Source organism: Olea europaea, chromosome 8 (assembly GCF_002742605.1).
Source record: "Olea europaea var. sylvestris chromosome 8, O_europaea_v1, whole genome shotgun sequence".
Classification (NCBI taxonomy): domain Eukaryota; kingdom Viridiplantae; phylum Streptophyta; class Magnoliopsida; order Lamiales; family Oleaceae; genus Olea; species Olea europaea.
In genome coordinates, this window is record NC_036244.1 from 11666840 (window position 1) to 11689190 (window position 22351).

A 22351-nucleotide genomic window follows, 5' to 3' on the forward strand; every position below is an offset into this window, starting at 1 on the left:
CCCCCCGCCCCCCCCCCCCGGGGGGGACACATGTCCCCCTCCTATTGGCTGGGGGCTGTGGCCCTGTTCGTCTAGAATAATTGGGTTGTAAATATACAATGATCATTCAATAATTAGTATTTAATTTACAAAGTTTGCTTCTTTATTAAGTTGGGGGGACACATGTCCCCCTCGTATTGGCTGGGGGCTGTGGCCCTGTTCGTCTAGAATAATTGGGTTGTAAATATACAATGATCATTCAATAATTAGTATTTAATTTACAAAGTTTGCTTCTTTATTAAGTTGGGGGGACACATGTCCCCCTCGTATTGGCTGGGGGCTGTGGCCCTGTTCGTCTAGAATAATTGGGTTGTAAATATACAATGATCATTCAATAATTAGTATTTAATTTACAATGTTTTCTTCTTTATTAAGTTAGGACTTATTTATTACTTTTAAAAGGATGGTGCAATTATGAATGCACACTTAGCTCAGTTTTATATAATGAGCAGACTATGCATGTTTTAATTAGTTATATTAATAAAAATAATATTGTGAAATTATTTTTTAATCATATTTTGCCCAATTTTTGGTATTTACGTGCTGAATTAACGACCTTTAGACTACTAATCATTGTTCAGTATATTTTACTGCGTCAAAGTGGGTGACCTAAACAAAGTCCAACGTGGTTCCCACATATGAAGAGGTTTATTAAGATTGTAAAGAATAGACTTCAAAGATTCAATCTTCCAATCTTTAAAGGCAACAGTTTCAAGAGGAACAACACATACTCTTACATATTGTGTATTTATTTGATTATCATTTGATATAGAATTTGACCAGTAATTAGACAAATTCTACATATTCTAGGGAGTATTTATAAGTTATGAATATTTATTTATTTATTATTATTAAAATAAACAAGTTTTATTACCTAAAAGTAAGAAAAATATCCAAACAAATGTTCCTGTGATGATCATTCCTTAAGAACTGCTCAAATGCAACTAAAAATTTTGAGATAAATATGTGATGAAGGAAGAAATGAAATGTGAAATGTTCAAATCACTCACTTCACGCCTTTTTCTTCTTGGATTTGAGCATTACGTATCCAATAAATACGGAGAGGAAGCAAATAAGTGTCACGCCGGCACATACAGGAATAAGAATGGCATATTCCAGAGGTAGAAAGTACTTGTGCACAAAATGGTCGCTATCAACAAACGGCTGAAAGGACATAGAATCCGTACATTAACGGAATGTTTCAACATATACAAAAAATATATTATGCGAGTATAGAGAGAAAACGAACCAGGATGATAACCCAGAAGGTATAATAAGTGAAAATGGACAGGCTGATGATGGACAAAAGCAAGCCGACCGCTCTGTCTGCTAATTCCATTATAACCTATTTGAATTTGAGGTGATCAAAAATGGCATATCAAATCCTTTATATTTTCTCAAAAAACACATTCATATGTCACTTCTATGAAAACGAGAAACTCGTGCAATTCAAGTTGTCAACCCATCACTATTACTGTTCTCAATAAGCAGGATCCAGATAACAAACCCATGAGAAACAAAAAATGCAAAGCAAAGCCCACCAGTTTAAAATTGAAGATTAAGAAATTCAATTATGTGCTGATCTTCAGAAAAATCAAACCCAAGGAATCAAAAACCATGAAAAGCATGATGCTGCTGGCAAATAAGAATTTTGCATACAATCACGAATCTTATCTTTCATTCTATCCATCCAACTACAACTAATTCATCAAGTCGTAACACAAGATCATCAACATTTGCATTTAAAAGAAAATATCAAGAACCCAAAGATTCGGACCTTCAGCGAATTTTTCCTTTTTTTAGATAAATCAAATTTTCCATAAATTATTGTTCAAGGATGTAACTAAAACAAAAGTGGAATAGGGTTTAGATCTCAACTATTAGGGTGATCTAAGGGCCTGTTTGGCATGGCTTTTGAAAAGCCAAAGAGCTTTTGAAATTCCAAATCTGTTTTTATACGCATTTAGCTAATTTTGTGAAAGGACTTCGTATGGTTAGAAGAGCTTTCAGAGGAAGCTAATCCAATATGAATTCCTCTAAAAACACTTCCGGAATATGAAGCGCTTTGAAAAATTAATTTCTAAACAAAAATTATAATAACTTCCTCCAAAAACTTTTCTATAGAAAGCAAAAACAAAGCCAGGCCACTCGCGCTTTATAAAGAAGAGTTTTATAGGCCACCGTCGAAACATTTTTGAACACCAATTTCAGCGAGCATAAAACTGATTGGCTCAATTCATGAAAATTGCACAATGTAATTCTACCATGATAAATTTACACCTGATAGCCAATCCAGTATTTGTCACTCTCACCACTAACGGGTTGGTTGGGTAAAATATTTTTATTGATAGACACTAGCATTTGAACTACTAGTATACTTCTTTCCAAGGATCATATCTAATTCCCAAAAAATAAAAAGAAAAACAAAGTCTGGGACATCACATATTTGGAAAGGTTCCCATGACTTGGCCATTGTCAATATTGATTTCATCCGAATGCCCTCAATGGAGGAGCCTCTTCTCATTAAATTAGGGGTGGGCAAAACCCAAACCAACCGACCCGAACCGAACTGACCGGTTTGGGTCGGTTTTTTGCTATTTTTGGGCGGTTTCAGGCTATGGGTTGAGTAATCGGGTCAGGTCAGGTTGCGGGTTAACAAGTAAAAACTGACCCAACCCGCCCAACCCAACCTGACCACATTTAAAAAAAAAAAAAAACCGACATAATAAAAGGAAAGAAAGGCCAAGCCCCAATTTATTGCCCTAAAGTTTCTCACTTTCTCCATCTCGTCTTCAATCTTCAAGCCCCAATCTATCTCACTTCATTTTCTCTCAAATAGCCAATGGCGATCGGCGTTTTCCAGTTTCCGATCATCATTTTGTCCACACTCCAGTACTAGGGTAAGTATATTTTCTCATTTTCTATACCGCTTTCTCCCTAATGAACATAAGATTTTGCTGACATCCTGTAATTTTTTTGTCTGCTTCTCATATTTTGCTCGAATCTTGACTCTTGAGACTTGAGAGCTCGTCTAGCCTTTGCCCTTGTCCACAAAGCTGCTGCCTGCTGGAATCGTTGAAACTTTAATTGCCTCAACCTTCAGGTCCTGTTATAATTTATAGAATATCAAATGTTCATCAATTTTAGCTACTTCAAATAAATGATGGTGGGAGGCAGATTTCTAGAATGTGATTTTATTTTAATTACATTTGACACTTTTACGATAATTTTCATTTTTATTAGTCTTAAACTTGTGTTTTGTGGAGTAGGGAATAATATATGGTGGTGGGAGGCAGAATTTTAGAATGCTTTAATTTTCATTTTCAGTTTCAAACTTTGTATTTTGATTAATTTGTTGAGTAGGATATGAATTATAAATCTGAGCTATACCTAATACAGAATATGTATTATAAATATTTTTTATATTTCTTTTTAAGATGTGTCTGTGTAATGTTGACGTTCCTTGCAGATTAAATTGCTAGGAGAGCTTCATGGAGAATATTATCTTCAATAGAGTAGAAGATGGAATCCCGAGGGAATGAGCTGAATGCTAAGCGGATCAAGGATTACGGGCAGAAGGTGGAGTCAGAGCTCATCAACATTTGCAGTGACATCATGATTGTCATAGATGAGCATCTCATCCCTTCGTGTACAGCTGGTGAGTCTACAATGTTTTACTACAAGATATGAGGAGGGACTTACTTTCATTTATGTTGAATGTGATTTTCAGTTTGTTAGGAATTGAATGGTCTCTATAGTAAAACGCAGTAAAATTACACACGGACACACACTTATGATTATAGTTAAACATTTTGCTCAAACCGATCAACCCAACCCGACCCGACCGACACTTGATTGGGTTGGGTTGGGTTAGGGTTGGGGTAAAAACCGACCCAACCCACGCCCTCCCCTACATTAAATAGTAAGATACAACATTGATTACAGCCTCGAAGCTAAACAAAGTAATTTATTGAGGAAACTATACAACTATTTATTTCCAAATAAAAGATTGTGTATACATATATACATTGATTGCCTAATTTCCTATTCTCGCTCACAGCCATTACATTTCATTCTAGAAATCCTTCAATTCACCGTATTAGATACTCTCTTTAAGGTACAAGCCAGAGTCACTAGAACTCTCGAGAGAAGGTGATACCTAGGGGCGTCAATTTGGCTCGTCGGCTTAGCCCAGGAAAAGTTAGAACCGCCTCGGCTCATAGCTCGGAGGAATCGAGCCCCATTTGTGGCATTAGCTCGAGCCCAAACCATTTGGACTGATCAGTATCACAGGCCATTTTCGGCCCGTAAAATAAAAATAAATAAATATCACATGAAAAAAGTTGCCTTAAAGTAACTACACATAATTGCTTGTTAAGGCAGCGTGTAGCTGCTTTATGGCGGCAGTAGCTAATTTGAAATTTGAACATGTATTCAAATTTCAAATTTCAATTTGAAATTCAAACTTAGTTAAAATGGATATTATTTTTTGCTATAAATATGAGGTAAAATTTTGAGTTTTATATCAATTTACTTTAATCAGCTTTAACTTGCAGTATTCTAGTTTCAACTTCAATTTTTAATTTCTTCGCCTTAATATTCAATTTCTTTTATTTAATATTCAGTATCTTTTGCTATAATAGCCCTAGATGAATTTTACTAGTGATAAGATTAATCAATTTAAAGGTAGTTCGAGATTTCGAGTACTCCATTCGGCTACAATGTATTTCAAAATATTCCAATTGATTTGGAGGATATCAAAGAGAATGAAGTACTTGGGACTAAAAAGGTCGAAAAAATGACAACATATGACATGTAAAAAAGTTGATGTTCAAAATGAGTTGATATTTGGAAAGTATGTTGCAATTACTGTCGCAAAGAACTTGTTGGAAGCCTGGTTCAAGCACAGTGCATATGAATGAACATGTACTAAGGAGTTGCAAAGCAAAATCAATCGGTCTCAACTAAAAACAAACTACACTAAAGTTTGACGATTTTGATTCTACTCTTTTCACTTCGTATATTCACAGGAAATATTTCGTGAAGAAATGGTAGCACATGTGGCTGCAGCAAAGATGCCGCTTACGATGATGGACTCAATACACTTTAGCCGACTCGTGTAGAATTATCTCCAACCTAGGTATACTTCTTATTATAGAAACACTCTTCGTTCAGATATTATAAAATTATATAACAAAAAAAATTTGTTATTAAAGGTCTAAAAAATTTTAATAGTGTTAAATGTTTACCTTTGATTTATGGACCAATGGTACTTAAAAAGGTTATATTGCTGCTACGGCTCATTACATTGATCACTTGTAGCTTTTACGTAAAAGGATTATTGTATTCGAATGTATAAAATATCATGTGACTAACAAAACATGGTTTTAAAAAATATTATACAAGAATATGGTATACAAGAAATGATTCGAAATTTTACTTTTGATAATGCTATCGTAAACAAAGGTATTATTGAAAAATTTATGAATGATCTTAACTCTAAATTTAAAAGTTTATTTTTTAATCAACTTTGTATATGCCACATTATCAATTTGATAGTAAAAGAGGGATTAGAACATATAATATTGCCTTTAGATAAAAATAGACAAGTAATTAATTTTATTACTGTGTCACCCGCAAGAAAGCAAACATTTAACAGTTTGAGTGTAAAGTCTAACTTACAAGAGAAATCATTGGTCACTGATGTAACACAGATGAAACTCTACATATTTTATGTTACATTTGTGTAAAAATTATGGTAAAATTATTTCATTATATTATAATAATAGGTATACATACGGATCTAAACATAATTTGAAAGATTGAAAATGATCTATTGTATTTTATGTGAAGAAATTCTTAAAATCTATTCTCAATACCACAAAAGAATGTAGCGATGGTTATTATCCTACAGCTTCACTTATTTTACAACACTTTTTCTACATTTCACAAACATTTCATAGATATAGGAACTTGCCACTTTTTGTTGATGTAGTCTACTATATGGAATTAAAATTTAGTAAATATTAAGAATAGCTGCCCTCTTTATTTCTTTCAGTTACAGTGATGGACCCCCTACTTAATTTAACTGACATAAAAACTATTATAAAGGGAATTTCATATTTCATGAATGTAGAATTATCACATATGCATATAGAATCTATGGTGTGTAAAATTTATAACTATTTCGTTGAAAAGGAACGTCAGGAAAATCCTACTTCCTAAAATTCATTTTCAAAAAATATTTCAACAAATTCAGATAATATATGGAATTATTTGGATGAACAATCATTTAATTATAGTTCATCAATATGTAAAGCGATAGATGTCAGTGGTATAAATCTTGAAATTCCCTCTAAGTTGGTTAAGTATATGTGTGGACGTTCATAGAGTTTTACAACCAAAAGAATTACAGGAATTTAGTCTTTTATCATGGTTAAGGTGTGAAGAAAGACAATATCCAATTGTATTAGAAATTGCATGTGATCTAATAACACCTCCGTGTCTATGGTAGCATCGAAAGCTACATTTAGTTTAAATGTCGAGTTTTATCATATGGACGATCAAGACTAAAAGAAATATTGGAGGCTTTAATATGCTTGAAGGACTGAGAATGTGCAGAATTACGTATTCGATAACAAGTTGACAATATAATGGCCGAAAAGTTGTAGCAGATCTAAACATAGGATATTGTAAGTTTTTAAATTGATTGTTTCAAAAAAAATACGTAATTTTTAAATTTATTTGTTTTTAGAAAAATTGTACACGAGATATTTTATTCATATATAATTTTAACTCAGCCTACGTTGATTGTTGGTGATCCCAAGCCCAAAAAAGGAAGAGCGCTGTAAATACTATTTAATTTATAATTTGTATAAATTGCACAAATCTTAAATTCTTTAAAAAAAGTTACACTTTTCACGAATAAAAAAAAGGCAAACCGGCCTAAGGCACAAGCTAAAAGCTTCAGTCGAGCCTAAATTTTTTGGCCGAGCAAAAGCTCAATTCAGGCCAAAAAAAGACCGAACCATTTTTACTGAAGCCAAGCCCAAGCTTCAAGTTTGGCTTGCAAACTTGCTCGGCTCGACTCAACAACATCCTAGGTAATACCATAAAATTAGACGGTAGTACCTATTAGATTTTTTTACTTGAGTAAGACTTCAATACGCGTGAGTGGTCTCAAAATGTACATGGATAGTTAAAATAGTAGACTACTATTACCATCCATAGAATCTGTGAACCTTCCTATTGGATATTTTTCTAGAGTCTTATCATTTTTAACTAAAGCCTAGTGTTTCCTGCAAAATCAAGTTTTTTCCATAGGAAAAAAAAAAAGGGTGTACATGTGTTAGACACGAATGATACAGGAATGCACTCAAGATCTGGTCAACCTTTCGAAAACAAGCGACTCTTTAACACCTAATAAAATCCACGAGGACCAGTATTAAACCACAACTACAATTACTTTCATAAAAATGTAAAATAAATCTTCTAATGACTAAAATAAGAAAAAAAAATACATTCTTTTATAAACTGTATTTTTTTCTGTCAAGACTTGCTTATCTGCATATTTTACAAAGTTGAATTTATGTAAAGAATCTTTAAAGAGAACTAAAATTAGTTTACTATTGCGAATATGTGATTGAATGAGTTTCCTGATTCCCGTGTCCATGTCCAAAGTCAAGATTCCCTTTAACTGAATCCCATCTTAATATTTTAGAACTCGAACATCTGTCACTTAGATCCTTACCTAACCCCCTATTTGCCTACAAATAATTTATTTCTCATACTTATTTTCAACCATACATTAACACAATAAAATACTTTACACATAAATCGAAAACTTTTTCGCAATTTTTAACCATACATTCTCCAAAAATAACTATTCAAAACATCATTTTTACCCAATAATGGCCATCAAACAAGGGCTAAATGCCCCACATTTGTACTCATGTCCAAATTCACATAAGTTCTTCCTAAGCAACATCTTGAAAAAACGTCGAGTAAAGGGTAACTCATTTGTTCTTCTATAGATTTTATTTTGCACATAAATCCAAAAAATTTCCCACTTTTTAACTACACGTTCTCCTGAAAAATCACCATTCAAAATATCATTTTTACATAATAACGGACATCAAATTGGGCTAAATGTCCCACATTTGTACTCAAGTCCAAATTAACATAAGTTCTTTCTAAGCAACATCTTGAAAAAACTTCAAGTGAAGGGTAACTTGTTTGTTCCTCTGTAGATGTTTGCTTTGTGCAATAAACACAAGATCAACTTGTTATTTGAAAAAATCACATCACCTCCCCTCAACTTCAATGCATTATCGTGCATTTGTTTAAATAACTAAAAGGAAAAGCTAACATAATGGATGAGATTAGTTAATTACCCGAAAATGATCAAAGTATGGCCATCCAACACAAAAATATATAAATAAATAATGAAAAAAAAGTGCCTTTAAGGCTAGTCTTTTAAATGTCTGTTGAGGTAACTAGGGAGAGAGGTAACCAGGGAGAGTAACAAAAACTAGAATAACCACTCATTCCCCTTACCTCCAGCCACATAATAACCCACTTTCTAGTGATTCAAAAATCTGAGACAACTCATTTCATATATAGAATAGATTGTTCCTTTCATTTATATTGAAGTAGAAGTTGCTACAGTGAAAAATTACAGATGTAAATATTGAAGTTGAAGATGCTCCTAAACTCTGTCTAGATGAACAACCAAAGTGTAGTTTAGTTTACAAAATTAAACATCTACAAAGGAAGAAGTGTTATCGAACAATTTCGCGCAATTATTCAATTGGAAGTCTTGATCCGATTCAAAAATTATGTTTCGCAAATTCATAATCCAACTTTTCACTTTCTAAGTGACTCATGGATAGAAATCATGAGCCAATTGACCACTTTCCCGAGGACCCATTGAGAAAGGCGCTAGATTTCGATTTTAACCATTTGCATTTTTTTCTTCCAAATGCTTGCAGTTAAATAATTAACTATGGTTTCTCAGGGAGCCCAAAATGTCACAATTTAAATTTATTGCTCAACAAAACTGCAGCAGGATCAGAAATTTGCAGCGAATTTAAAAACTAAGAAATGGTAGGTAAAAAGGGACCTCGTTGAGACAGCATTGACCATGGCCACATGGGAAATAGCCTAAAAGCTGAGTAAATTGCTCTCTGAGCACTGACATAACAAGTCTAAAAATCAAATCAGATATCATGCCTAATGGACGAAGATATTCTTAGAGCTGTTAAAATTCGAGCTAAAAATAACACTGGAACTTGAACGATCCTTGCATTTGGGGAGAAAACCTTTTACACTGTTGGACAACATGGAATTGACCCAAAAATAAATCCCATTTCAATGTAAGTTTCTGTTTTAACTATCCCAATTATTAAAAGCTCTCAAACGCTGAATCACTAAACTGTATATTTTAAGCAAAAATGATATTTATCTTCTCGATTCATAGGCATTTTGATCATAGAATTGACCTTAAAATAAATCCCATTTCAATTTGAGTTTCTATTTTACCTTTTCCAATTATTATAAACTCCTAAGTCCATGACCCAAACACAGAACATCTAAATTTTACAGAATTACACAAAAATTATATTCATTTTCTTGATTTATATGCTTCTGGCCATAAAACAGCAAACTCTAGGGCTTGAATTATCCGATAAAAAGGTTAATCGCAGACAGGCATCTTTGTGAAGGAACCCAGAACAGAAATAGCAAAAACCAAAATTTTACATCACTCCGAGAGCTCATGCCAAGTAAATAAACAATGCTCCATAACTCATACGAAAAGAATTAATAGGATCATAAATCAAATATAAACCCGCACCTGGAACTTGATCCGGAGAGTTCAATAAAGAATGAGGTTTTAACCACTGCTGAGATTTATCGGATCGGATGGTCTAATTGCAAGGAAAAAAGACAAAAAAATTCACAGGTTAATGGTGAAGAGGGGAATCCTCTTTATCAATTTATTATTCTCAATTTATTAATAATTACGGAAATTACCGAAATTTTGTTTGTACGGCTATTCCATCCACTTATGTACATCTATTTTCAATAATAATAAAATTTTATTATATTTTAAATCCTACACAAATTTACTTAAATAAACATAAATAAAATTAAATAAAAATATATAACTCTAAATTCATCCATTAATTTTTATTTTCATTAAATAATCCTAAATCTTTTTATATTCTTTTAAAATTTGTGTTTGACTAGAGCACTAATATACCAGAGAAAACTATATAAATATGAAAAGTATTTCAATACTTAGAACTTTAATATAGAAAAAATTTAGTAAACAATGAAAGAAATGTCGTTAGAGTAAATATAAACATAGCAACATATGAAGAGGAATTTGAAAAGTAAGGATTACCTTTTTGTCCAGTTTTGTCGTTTGATTTTTCCCCCCTAATGTATTAAGACATTTATGGGTTTTAGTGACGTCGTTGTGAAATCGTGCTTGAATTTGGACGCTCTGATTTTCATTTCTTGGTTTTACGGTTATCTTATTGGAATGATTGTCTGAGTTTCTTTATTTACATTTATTTTCCCTTTTTCGTCTTATTTTGATTGCACGAACATGAATTTATCATGTTGAACTTGATTTCTTTTCTTGGCTTTACGGTTTCTGATTTCACCTACAATGGAAGTCTGTACGGTGCAATACATGGTAAGAATTAGTATTCCATACTCATTGATGTTGATGATTTTGTTTATTTTCTATTGTTTGCTTCTTGGAGTAGATAGTAGTTGCTAATTCGACTTCAATTTGGCATGATAAATGTGTGAAAATGTTGCAAAATGATTTTGATTTGGCATACTCTAATGTTTTCTCAGATTTGAATTCGACAATTCTTGATTGTTATTACTTGGTGAGAATAAAAGATCTTGTACCCAAGCAGACTCTGATGATAAAGCTATTGTATTGAAAACTGATGATTAAGCTTTACAATAAAGTTTAAAGTTTAGAAGAATCGAGGCTTGATTCCTGAGATTTGGTCCTTAATTCTTTCCTAGACGATGATCATACATAGGATACTAGTCAATCTTGTGTACTAGCCAGCCATAAAGAAATAAGAAACAAAAAAGAACTGTAAGGGTTCATTCATTTTTAGAGGAAGGGAAAGGAAGGATGGGACAAGGGTAGTGGTGGAAACGGAGCGAAAGAAATGTATTGTAAGGATAAAAAAAAAAAAAAAAATTGAATCTTTTGATATTCATTTGCTCTCTTTGTATTTGAGTTCAGTAAATATGGCGAGTTTTGCCTGTAAATATATTAAAGGAAATTGAGATAGATTGTCTCCGCCGACTTTTTATCTCCACAATTTGTTTTGGCTCCCAAGTATTTAGAAAAGTTCCAATTCATCTAATATTTTATTCATTTGGCTTAAAAGTGTTTAACGTTTTAAGGATTGTGTAAATCTATAGTATTATGGATGTATTTAAAGTGAAATTATAAAATTTATGTGGATGTATAGTATTTAAATGAATGAATTTAATAAGAACAATATTGAAATACAACGTGATGCAAATAGTAATTTTTTTTAAAAAATTAAAATTTTAATAGGGATGAACTTAAAGGGAGATATATTATACAAAAATATGGATGAAAATAGTTGTATCTAATTTGTTTAAGCAGTAAGAAAATGTATACTGTAAAAGGGATTTTTTTTTTTTTTTTTAAGAACGTGTGTTGTAAAAAGAAGAAAAATTTTCAATTTACGTATAAAAGTAATTTATGAGAAAATGTGTGATTGAGAATGAATTTTGAAAAAATGAGTTTTTGTATTAATGGGGGCCAAACATATATTAACGGGTTGTAGTTTCTTTCTGACCCATTTATCCCTTGTTTGGCAATAATTATTGGGAAAATTTCATAACTAAGAAATTAATTATGCCACATTTCAAAAACAAGAAAACAAGTTTCAAATTTCTAAAATCAGATTTTTATTAAAAATTATTTATAATTTAATTAGTTAATTAATTATTTTATTAATTAAATATATTTAGGTCACAGATCTATACAATTTGATCACAAATTAACAATATAATTAGTCACTTATTATTTTTTGGTCACAAATCAAAAATTTTATGTCACAAATTTTTTTACGATCACATTTCAAAAATTTTGTAAGTCACAGTTTGTTTATTGGTCACAAGTCCAAAAATAATTAGTCACGGATTAATTTTTAATCACGACTTATCATATTATTGGTCACAACTTATTTTTCGGTCACAAATTAAAAATTTTATAAGTCACATATTATTTTTCGATTACGAATCAAAAATTTTATAGGTCACGGATTAATTTTTCGGTCACAACTCAATAAATTATAAGTCACAAACACAAATTTTATAGGTCACATATTATTTTTCGATCACGAATCAAAAATTTTATAGGTCACAAATTAATTTTTCGGTCACAACTCAATAAATTATAAGTCACAAACACAAATTTTATAGGTCACATATTATTTTTCGATCACGAATCAAAAATTTTATAGGTCACAGATTAATTTTTCGGTCACAACTCAATAAATTATAAGTCACAAACACAAATTTTATAGGTCACATATTATTTTTCGATCACGAATCAAAAATTTTATAGGTCACAGATTAATTTTTCGGTCACAACTCAATAAATTATAAGTTACAAACACAATTTTTATAGGTCACATATTATTTTTCGATCACGAATCAAAAATTTTATAGGTCACAGATTAATTTTTCGGTCACAACTCAATAAATTATAAGTCACAAACACATTTTTTATAGGTCACATATTATTTTTCGATCACGAATCAAAAATTTTATAGGTCACAAATTAATTTTTCGATCACAACTCAATAGATTATAAGTCACAAACACAATTTTTATAGGTCACATATTATTTTTCGATCACGAATCAAAAATTTTATAGGTTACAAAATCAACACATCACCGCCAGACACTGCCATACCACACGTACCCTCACACCATCACCATACAGCAAAACCCCCCACACCACCATAACCACCACCGATATAGCCTAACAACGCTGCTACCACCCAAAATCACAGCAAAACCACCATTAAAAACCACAAACCATACAAAACCACGACATCACACACCATCGATTTCAGCCGGGTTTGAATCTGCATACATCCGCCTCCACTACCCACACCAGATTTCTCTAACGAGCAGCAGCTGTGCCTTCCAACCCACTAATCTGACATCGCCACCACCATTACCATACACCGCCTCTACCAAATCTTCCACCTCTCGCAACCGAGTAACCAATACCATGCCCTCATACCTCAAATCAACAGCTCAATCGACCAATTACATTACCACTCCCCTCCACCTAAGATTCAACATTATCACATCCACAGCCACCACCACAAACGTATCGTCGTCGCCGCAACCATCGCCACCACCGTCTCCTCTATATCTATCTCCACCATAACCAGCCATGCTATAATGATCGCCACAGATCCATCACCACCACGACGACGCTAAAGCCACCAATTGAGGCTGTGCCAATTTCATCTCCCAGAACCCAGCATTTTCCAAGATCCCAGTATGTACCCCATGCATACGCACACCACTACAGCTACCACCTACGCACACACATGCCATTGCCGCCACACACACCACCACACCGATGTACACACACACCCATCCCAGCCGAACACACGCCGTCGCTGTAGCTGCGATCCACGCAGCGTGACGGCCGCACGCCACAGCTGCCGTGACAGTCACACGCCACCGCCGCAGATCACCGCCCGTGACAGCCGCACGCCACCGCCGCTGCGATCTACACTGCAGATGCCGTGCCCCTGACAACGACGACGATATGAGAGAGAGAGAGAGAGAATTCGGGGGTGGGGAGAAATGAGGTGGGGTAAAGGTGGGTTGGTTTATAAATTAATTTAATTTAATAAAATTATTATTAATATTCAATTATATATCTGATTTATGAATAGTGAAACATTGGGCCTGATTTTAGAAGTCTGAATTTTTAATGTATGGTAGGCTGTAATTTCCACATAATTATTTGAAACTTATTTTTTATCTACTTATTTTCAGCTACACATTCACAAAATAAAATATTCAGTTAAATTCAAAAAAAAATTCTACTTTTTAATCACACATTTTCTAAAAAAATCACTTTTTAAAACTCTATTTTAATCAAATAATGGTTATCAAACAAGGATTTAGTATACGATCTCTTCAACTAAAATTTTAATAAATTTTAAAAGTTTCTATAAATTCAAGTGTCTCGTGCCTTCAACTAAGATTTAAATGGATTTCAAAAATATAGATATTCTCAATAACTCGTGAATTTATAAGAATGTCATTAATAAAGGAATTTCAAAATATGTTGATGGATTTCAAATTTAAAAATACACATAACAAACCTTTTTTAATGAGATTTTTATGGAGTCTGTAAAAATATATTCAAATTCATGAAATTTATTAGAATTTGTAATTTTATAAAATTTATTAAAATTTTAGTTGCTTTCACTAATGGCCATCAAATCAATTGATTCCATTCAGCTTTTAGCTCTATTGTGATTTATACTATTTTTTAACAATGAAAAATAAGGTTTGGTTTAAAGAAAGGATTTCAAATTTTCTAGAGACCTTTGACAGCGAGAGTTCTTTGACTTTGCATAACGAGTGAGGATAAATTAGAAGACATATTTCATGTAGTCTTCAAGAGACACGTTTGAATAGTTCTAACAGTAAATTGAGCTTTATTTTCAAGATGCATTCTAAATAGAATTCTATAAGGCTCAAACGGACTATGAATGTTGAACATCTTGTGTATTTACTTAAATAGACACGGGGGAAATTTTAATAAATTTAAATATTGAAAAGCTAAATCAACATTGTTTAAAGATATAATCTATGATAAGATATATACTTTTGATGATTTTTCTAAGTCGAGATGTTGAAATTTATAGAACTTTAAATATCAAAAAATCTTGAAAAATCTAATTATTTTATTGTCAAGATCCTCCATATCAAATCACCAAGAAAATTAATTAATGCGGAACATACTTTAATTCTTTGAGAATGATTCTTTATTATTGGATCTTGATTCCGAATTTTGAATCTTGAAAATCAACTTGGAATCCCTTCTTAATTGGTTTATTGCTTTCAATCTTGAATTTCGCCTCATTGGATTCTTTTATTCTTGTTCTTGATTTTACTTCTTGATCCATAATCTTGATTCTTAATTGTCGATTGTTTGTTCTTGATTATGGATTTTGGATCTTCCCCTTTAATATACGTTCTCTCTAAATTCTTGTGTTGATGGATGACGCAAAGAATGGAAAGTTGCATATGAATTGTGGACTATAGCCCTATATATAGTTTTCATATGTATTTCGTCAATTAAGAGATCCAATTTCAAAGGAATCCAGCCCACACTTTATTTAGATACCCCAAACCCTATTACTTAATTCTTTATCAGATCACTTTAATTTTGGGCTGAACTTTAAAATAATACTTATACACAATTAATTACATATGTTGGGCCACATGGCAAATTAAATTACTTTCCAACAATCTCCATCTTGGACAACATATATTACCTTATAAATGTATATAACCTTGTGAGCTCAATACTTTTGCTATCATAACCAAAAGCATCTCCGAACAATTTTGTCCTTTAATTATGTCAATGTAAGATTAAAGTGACTTTTGTATTGTATCATAACCAAATCCTCAATGATCACGAATATCAATACAATCAAATGACTTAGATCAAGTGTGGATGTATAGCATGAAAATTACATGCAATGTGATCTAAACATATCTATTTCCAACTGGTCCTATCTTATGAGATCAAACCAAAACTTTAATCAGGATGGAATTGAACTGAATACTTTATTTTTGAATAAACTGAATATCTATGAATAGAATTATATGTCCAAAACAATCAACATTTTAATACAAACTCTCACTAAATTGGCATATCATAAAAAATGCAACACTCGGTGAGCAGTCCATGGCCATTATACCCTCTTATTTAAAACAAAATGTAAAATTGTCATTATACCCTCTTATTTAAAACAAAAAAAAAAACCAAAAAAGAAAAGAAAAATAAAGCAGAAATTGCACTCATACTCCCAAACGTTTTGAAAAAATATAAATCAGTCCAATAAATTATAAAAATTAAAAAAAATTATCTCTTTCTTCTCTCCTCATCCTCTTCCTCCCCTCCTCCACCACCAAAACTCCACCTTCCGGCAAAAATAGGCTACCCAAAGCATATTTAAAAATAGCCAAAATAGCCTATTTAAAAAATAAGTTGCCCAAGAAAAATCATAAAAAAAAAAAAACCTTTATAATCCATGGCTTGTTTTTCTTCCAAACATTACCTAAAGAATCAAAATGGCTTCAAAAATCTCCAAGTGGTGGTTGTGATGGTACCTCTGCCAGCACAAGGCCATCTCCACCAGTTCCTCCATCTCTCTCGCCTCATCGCCACCTACAACATACCCTTTCATTATGCTACCACCGCTACCCACAACCGCCAGGTAAAGCTACACTCCATCATCGACCACTGGGACTTTTTCGTTCATTTTCATGAATTCCCAAATACGAAATATCAATATCCTCCTCCATACCATAATTCCTCCAACAAATTCCCTTCACATCTTCAACCTTTGTTTGATTCCCTCTATTCCATCCGCCGGCAAATTTTCTCTCTCACCTATTGCACATAGAGTTATTGTTATTCGTGATTCTTTAACGTCATTTGTTGTTCAAGATTTCAGTTCAATATTAAATGTTGAATCCTATGTTTGTGTCAGCATTTGCCATGTCTGGATTTTTTGGGGAAACAAGGAAAAATCTTTTTGGCCAAATCAATTGGAGTTATGGTAAGAGGTTAGGTGGTTTTGAAGAAGGAAGTGAGGGTTTCAAGGTAGTATGTTGGTTTGGCGCCCAAGGTGGACGGAAGGTGGAGTTTTGGTGGTGGAGGATGAGGAAGAAGGGAGGAAGAGGGAGATGAGAGAAGAAATAGATGATTTTTTTAATTTTTTTAATTTATTGGATTGATTTATATTTTTTCAAAACATTTGGGAGTATGATTGCAATTTGTGCTTTATTTTTCTTTTTTCTTTTTGTTTTTTGTTTTAAATAAGAGGATATAATGGTCATTTTACGTTCAAAAATAGGAAAAATGACGTTTTGCGCAACCAAACGTTGAAATAAGGGCAAAAATGTCAAAAATGAAAGGTAAGGATATTTTTCACAATCAACATGAAAGGTAGGGACATTTTGTGCCAATTACCCTAAATTAAAATTTAAGTGGATGGACTCGAAGGTAGAATTAGCTCAAGTGATTTTAGGAAAATGAAGAATTTATTCCTAGTACCAAGAAATCAAGTTCTAGCATTCCATATTTAAAAGTTAAGGGCACTTGGGATGGTAATTGTTGAAGGGGTTATTTTCTATCATATTTTAGGTGATGGCGAAAAAATTGAAAAAGTCTATCAACCTTCATGCCCTGTAACTTGTCTTGAGTGAGTGGATATTTACATTTTAGAAATAAGCATGTATTTAAATTATATTAGTTCTCAAATTTATATAAAATAATTGTTTATTATATTTCTTATAGTAAATCATATAAGTTGTAAAAGTTACTTGCTTCAGATGATTGATTTAGAAAACATGATTTTCGGAATAAAGTTATTTTTGTAAGTAAGCAATTCTTTTGAAATATTAAATTCAGTTCAGTTAAACCATTTTATTGGCTTATTATATCAATATTTTATATTTCAACATATCTAAAGTTATTTTTAAACCACAAAAAAGTACTCATGTTATTTTAACCTCGTCTGCACTTGTGTGAATGTATTCCACAGTGTATGATCCCATATGATTATTTTATCCACTCTTCATTGGTGTGAATCTGCTTCGACAGTGTATGATTAGTTATGGTGTTTTACCCACGCTGCACTAATGTGAATGTATTTCCATTTTGTATGACTAAATTATAGCCTTTGAACAACTCTATGCTCGTATAACCAGAATTTGAGAATTACAGAATCTCAGAATTTCATAACTTAATAGCTTTGCCATGTATATTGGTGTTAATCGATACATCAGTAAGGTTGTTTGGGGTACATTTTTTATGTGATTTTCAGTATTACTACAATTTATCAAGTTATAGATTATAGAATTCAGTTCATTCGATTCACTGAATAAAGGTTCCGACTTATTGTATCGAGTAACGACAGTATTTCACAATTTTTCATGAATACCATATCATTTATATTTGTTATTCTTTCAGTTGATTATTTAGAATAAAGAATAAATAATCATGTTTCAATTTTAAACGTTATTTCCAAATTTCAGAATTTTTTAAAGTTGTAATAGAGTAAGTGAAGCTTTATAGTAATTATGTACAAATAGAATATGTATACTTACTACATATTATCCACTCATTGAGTTACATCCTCATATATTTTATCTCATTTTTCTTATCAGATAATAATTAAGTTGTGCTGCATTGGAGCCTGTTGATCCACTGAGTGGAGCCACACATTGTCATTAGTTGTATGACTAATCTTATCAGTTTATATAGTTCATATCTTTTGGAGTACATGCATCTTTTGTCCAAAAAATTAATTTGTAATTCACATATCCATATCATGGGCTCGTCGCATATTTGGTATCTTTAGTGCATTTGGGTACTATTGTTTGAATTAATCTTAAATGTCGATTTATCAGTATTGTGTTTTAAATAGTTTGTGTTTTGATGGGGCTGGTGTGCCCTATTTTAAATTATATATACAGATTTGAGAAAATTAATTATTGTTCTGGTGGTTTTAATCCACATTTCAAAGGAAACTTTGTCAAAATTTTTGAAAAAAATTGTTTCGGTCAAAGTTGTCTTGGTAGTGGGTTCATCACTTAGTTGGTATCTACCATCGGTGCACTGTACATCGAGTCCATTAGGGTGATTTGAAACGAGTCGTCTCAATAATAGTCCTAAAAGAGTCTTTCGTAGAAACCAAATAGAGTCTTTTTTAAAATCAATACTTCCTTTTGAGTAAAGTCATTTACAACAAGACGGGTCTTATATCTCTCCATATCAAACTTCGAGTCTCTCTTGATTTTAAATATTCATTTATAACCAACAGGTTTCACACCTTCAGGCAATGGAATAAGTTTCCAAATGTCCTTGTTAATTATGAACTTTATCGCTTTATTCATGGTATTAATTCATGCTTAACACTTACTCCTTTATATTGCATGATAAAAGTTGACTGATTTGATCTTCTTCCACCAATAAAGTACCACCCTCATTTTCTTGAGAAAGACTTTAAAATTATCCGAATTGCGTTTCTCTTTTTCTTTTTTCTTTTGTGGATTTTCTTAATGGTATTTGTTCTTAAGGTTGTTAAGTTTGTTCTTCTGAAATAATCTTTTGGTTGTGTATGAGAGATCTTTTGGTAGTGTATGAATATTCCTCGTCAAAGACAAAATCTCTAACCTTATCTCCCCTTGCAAACTCTATATCCTCAAAGAAGTGGGCGTTTCTTTTCAAAAAATTGACTTAATAGTGAGATCTTTGAAATTTGTAACTTCTTAATAGTTATTTTACTTGAAACTTTAATGAGGATATAAGTTGCAGTCTTTAGCGCTTCAACTTAGAGAGATTCTGGTATAGTGTGGGACGATTCCACATTCATCTAAGAATTTAGCAAAAGGTACTGGACGTTGTTTTCCGTTTCGTCATATATGTCGTAGTACTCACCACTATGGTAAGATCTGGCTTGTTTCATTCTTTTGCTGAGTTAATTTTCAACCTCGGCCTTGTATGTCTTGAACATGTCCAGTGTTATAGATGAGATACAGTAGTTATAATGAGAAAAATTAGTCTATGAACATAATAAATTATTGTTGACCATGTCAAGGAATCAAAGAAAATGGCCCACTGATATCCATATAAATTAGTCTAAGAAGTCTGAAGTTCTATTGGTACCTAGTCTCATTATGCATGTTTGTTTCTCCTTAATGTGATTAACATAAATACGTGAGTCTAAAAAAAGGGAATAAAGAATTTCTTTTGATACAAGATTTTTCATTCTCTTTTGAGATATGTGACCTAGGGATGGCAATTCGGACTATCAAAATCAAAAATCACGATTAATCGAACCGAATTGGGTGAAAAAATCGAACCGATGATTCAATAGGGTGGATATAGTATTTAATTTTAATGAACCAGTTCGGGACAAGATGGATATGGTATTTTCGCCGTCCCCCCGTCCCTTCCCGAACTGATTACCATAAAAAAAATTGAGTAATTAGGTTTTCCGTTATTCTTTCTATTATAATCTATCTAACCCATAAGTTATGGCACATTACCAATCCCTTAAGTAACCTAACCCAATTACCCACTAACCCTACCACAAAGAAATTGGAAAATTGAAATCAAATTGAACAATAAATTAGTCGTCTACTTCTTTAAGTCTCTGCAGTGCCGTCTCCAATTTTTTCTTCTCCACACTGTGTTCTTTAGCTCTCGCCATCGCCATTTCCAAATAGGAGGCTATTTTTCTTTGTTATTCAACAATAGTCACTTGCCATCTATTGTTGCTGTAAATTGTATCATTTTTTTGTTGAGTTTGAGCATTTGATGAAATATGGTTCTTATTCTTGGGTTTAAATTGATGATATTGTGATAATTTTAGTACCTATTTATTTATTGTCATACTTATTTTCTTACTTAATGTTATTTGTTAAATGTGAATATTTCTAGAACTTAATGAGTTTCTTACTTATTTTTTTAGTTTTACTGTTTTTGAGCATCATTTGTTGAGAATATAATTGTTCTTTATCGCATTTTGGAAGAATATAAGTGTGAAGAGTAGTAGGTTGGATTTGTTGTTGCTTGAAAATTATCTAGTTATAAGTCTAATGGAGAATTAGTCTTTTCTTTAATTGAGTTTTTAAATATCTTAATTTATGTTCATAAGCTTATTGTGTTTATAGGTGTGAAGAATGGGTCAATTACTTTGTTGTGTTAAAGTAGATCAATCTGCTATTGCGGTGAAGTAAACATTAAAATGTCTTGTAATATCATAATTTATTCAACTAGTTTTTATTTGGCATTTTTCCCCTCCTAATTTGGCTTAGTATTATGTTTTTGTTTTCATTTTTTTTTCATAAATTTTTTTTTCCAATTTGATGGTTGGACCTATAAAAAATAATTTATTTTTATGGTTATTAACGACCCGAACTGAACCGACTTACGTGGTTATGGTATGGCCAAAAAATTTGTGGTTCAGTGATGATTTTGGCCGAACAAACCCTGAACCGAACAGTTACCAACCCTAATGTGATCTAATCACTTATGTCATAACGAAACGAAATTCTCATTGGTTAATTTATGTTTAATATCATGTGAATTCACATGTAAGGTTTCTTTATAAGAGACAATTGTATTAATCAGATATAGGTTATCATAACTGGATAAAGCATTGGTATCGATAATATTTGAATTAAGAAAGAGACTGAATTTACTATTTTCAATTGAACAAAAGTAATTGAGTTTTTCAATTTAGAAACAAAAACCAAATTTCTTCTAAAAAGACAGTACCACAAATTTATCTATCAATTTCAAATAATAACCAAGCTTTAATAATAACCTAAAAACCTTATAACCTCAACTTTAACTGATTTGTCATCGCCCCACATAAATGAATCTTTCAGCATCAATTGGCTTTAGATTATTTAGACTGCCCCACATATGAATATTGACACCCGAATTTATCCACAAAATGTGTCTTGGTATTCAAACTAAATTAATCACAGAACAAACAAAGTGAAAAGTGTACTTTCTTTACATGTCAAGCATGGTATTTAGTACAATCTCTCTTCATATGTTACAAAATTTCACAAAAGTAACAGTTAAATAATTTATCCTTTTCAGGTGTTTGTTGATTCTTTTGAACCGAACCAGATGTAACTTTTTTATTCTTTAACTTGTCTTTAGAGGTACTTGCAAGTGAGTACATCCAATTTTTTCCTGCTTTAGACTCTCTCATTCTTGTACACAATATGAATTAAGAGCTTATTTTCCCTTTTGACAGCTGTAACTAACATTAAATTAACCGAACTGTGCAGGAAAAGAAATTAAAACCATACGCACGAGCAAATCGTTAGATAGCTCAAAATTTAATGTCGTAGGTTTTAAAACAAGATGAGACAATCCATAATGTCTCCCTATTTTTCTTCAGCCTCATTTTGTAGAGAAATCAAGTTTGCTAGAAAT

At 32.0% G+C, this 22351-nt stretch overlaps 1 protein-coding gene across 2 annotated transcripts; it reads right to left on the reverse strand.

The window, feature by feature from the left end:
• Positions 1-887: 887 nt before the first annotated feature.
• LOC111398800 (dolichol-phosphate mannose synthase subunit 2) lies at positions 888-10037 on the reverse strand. 2 transcript variants are annotated; one of them, XM_023025900.1, is made up of 3 exons: positions 9893-10037; positions 1289-1384; positions 888-1203 (listed from the first exon to the last, which is right to left on the reverse strand). In XM_023025900.1, the coding sequence occupies exons 2-3, from the start codon at positions 1376-1378 to the stop codon at positions 1051-1053; spliced, it is 243 nt and encodes an 80-aa protein (XP_022881668.1). In that variant the 5' UTR covers positions 1379-1384; positions 9893-10037; the 3' UTR covers positions 888-1050. The 2 variants fall into 2 exon arrangements, with proteins under 2 accessions (XP_022881668.1, XP_022881667.1); XM_023025899.1 differs by lacking the exon at positions 9893-10037 and adding an exon at positions 9161-9247.
• Between the last annotated feature and the right edge of the window lie 12314 nt (positions 10038-22351).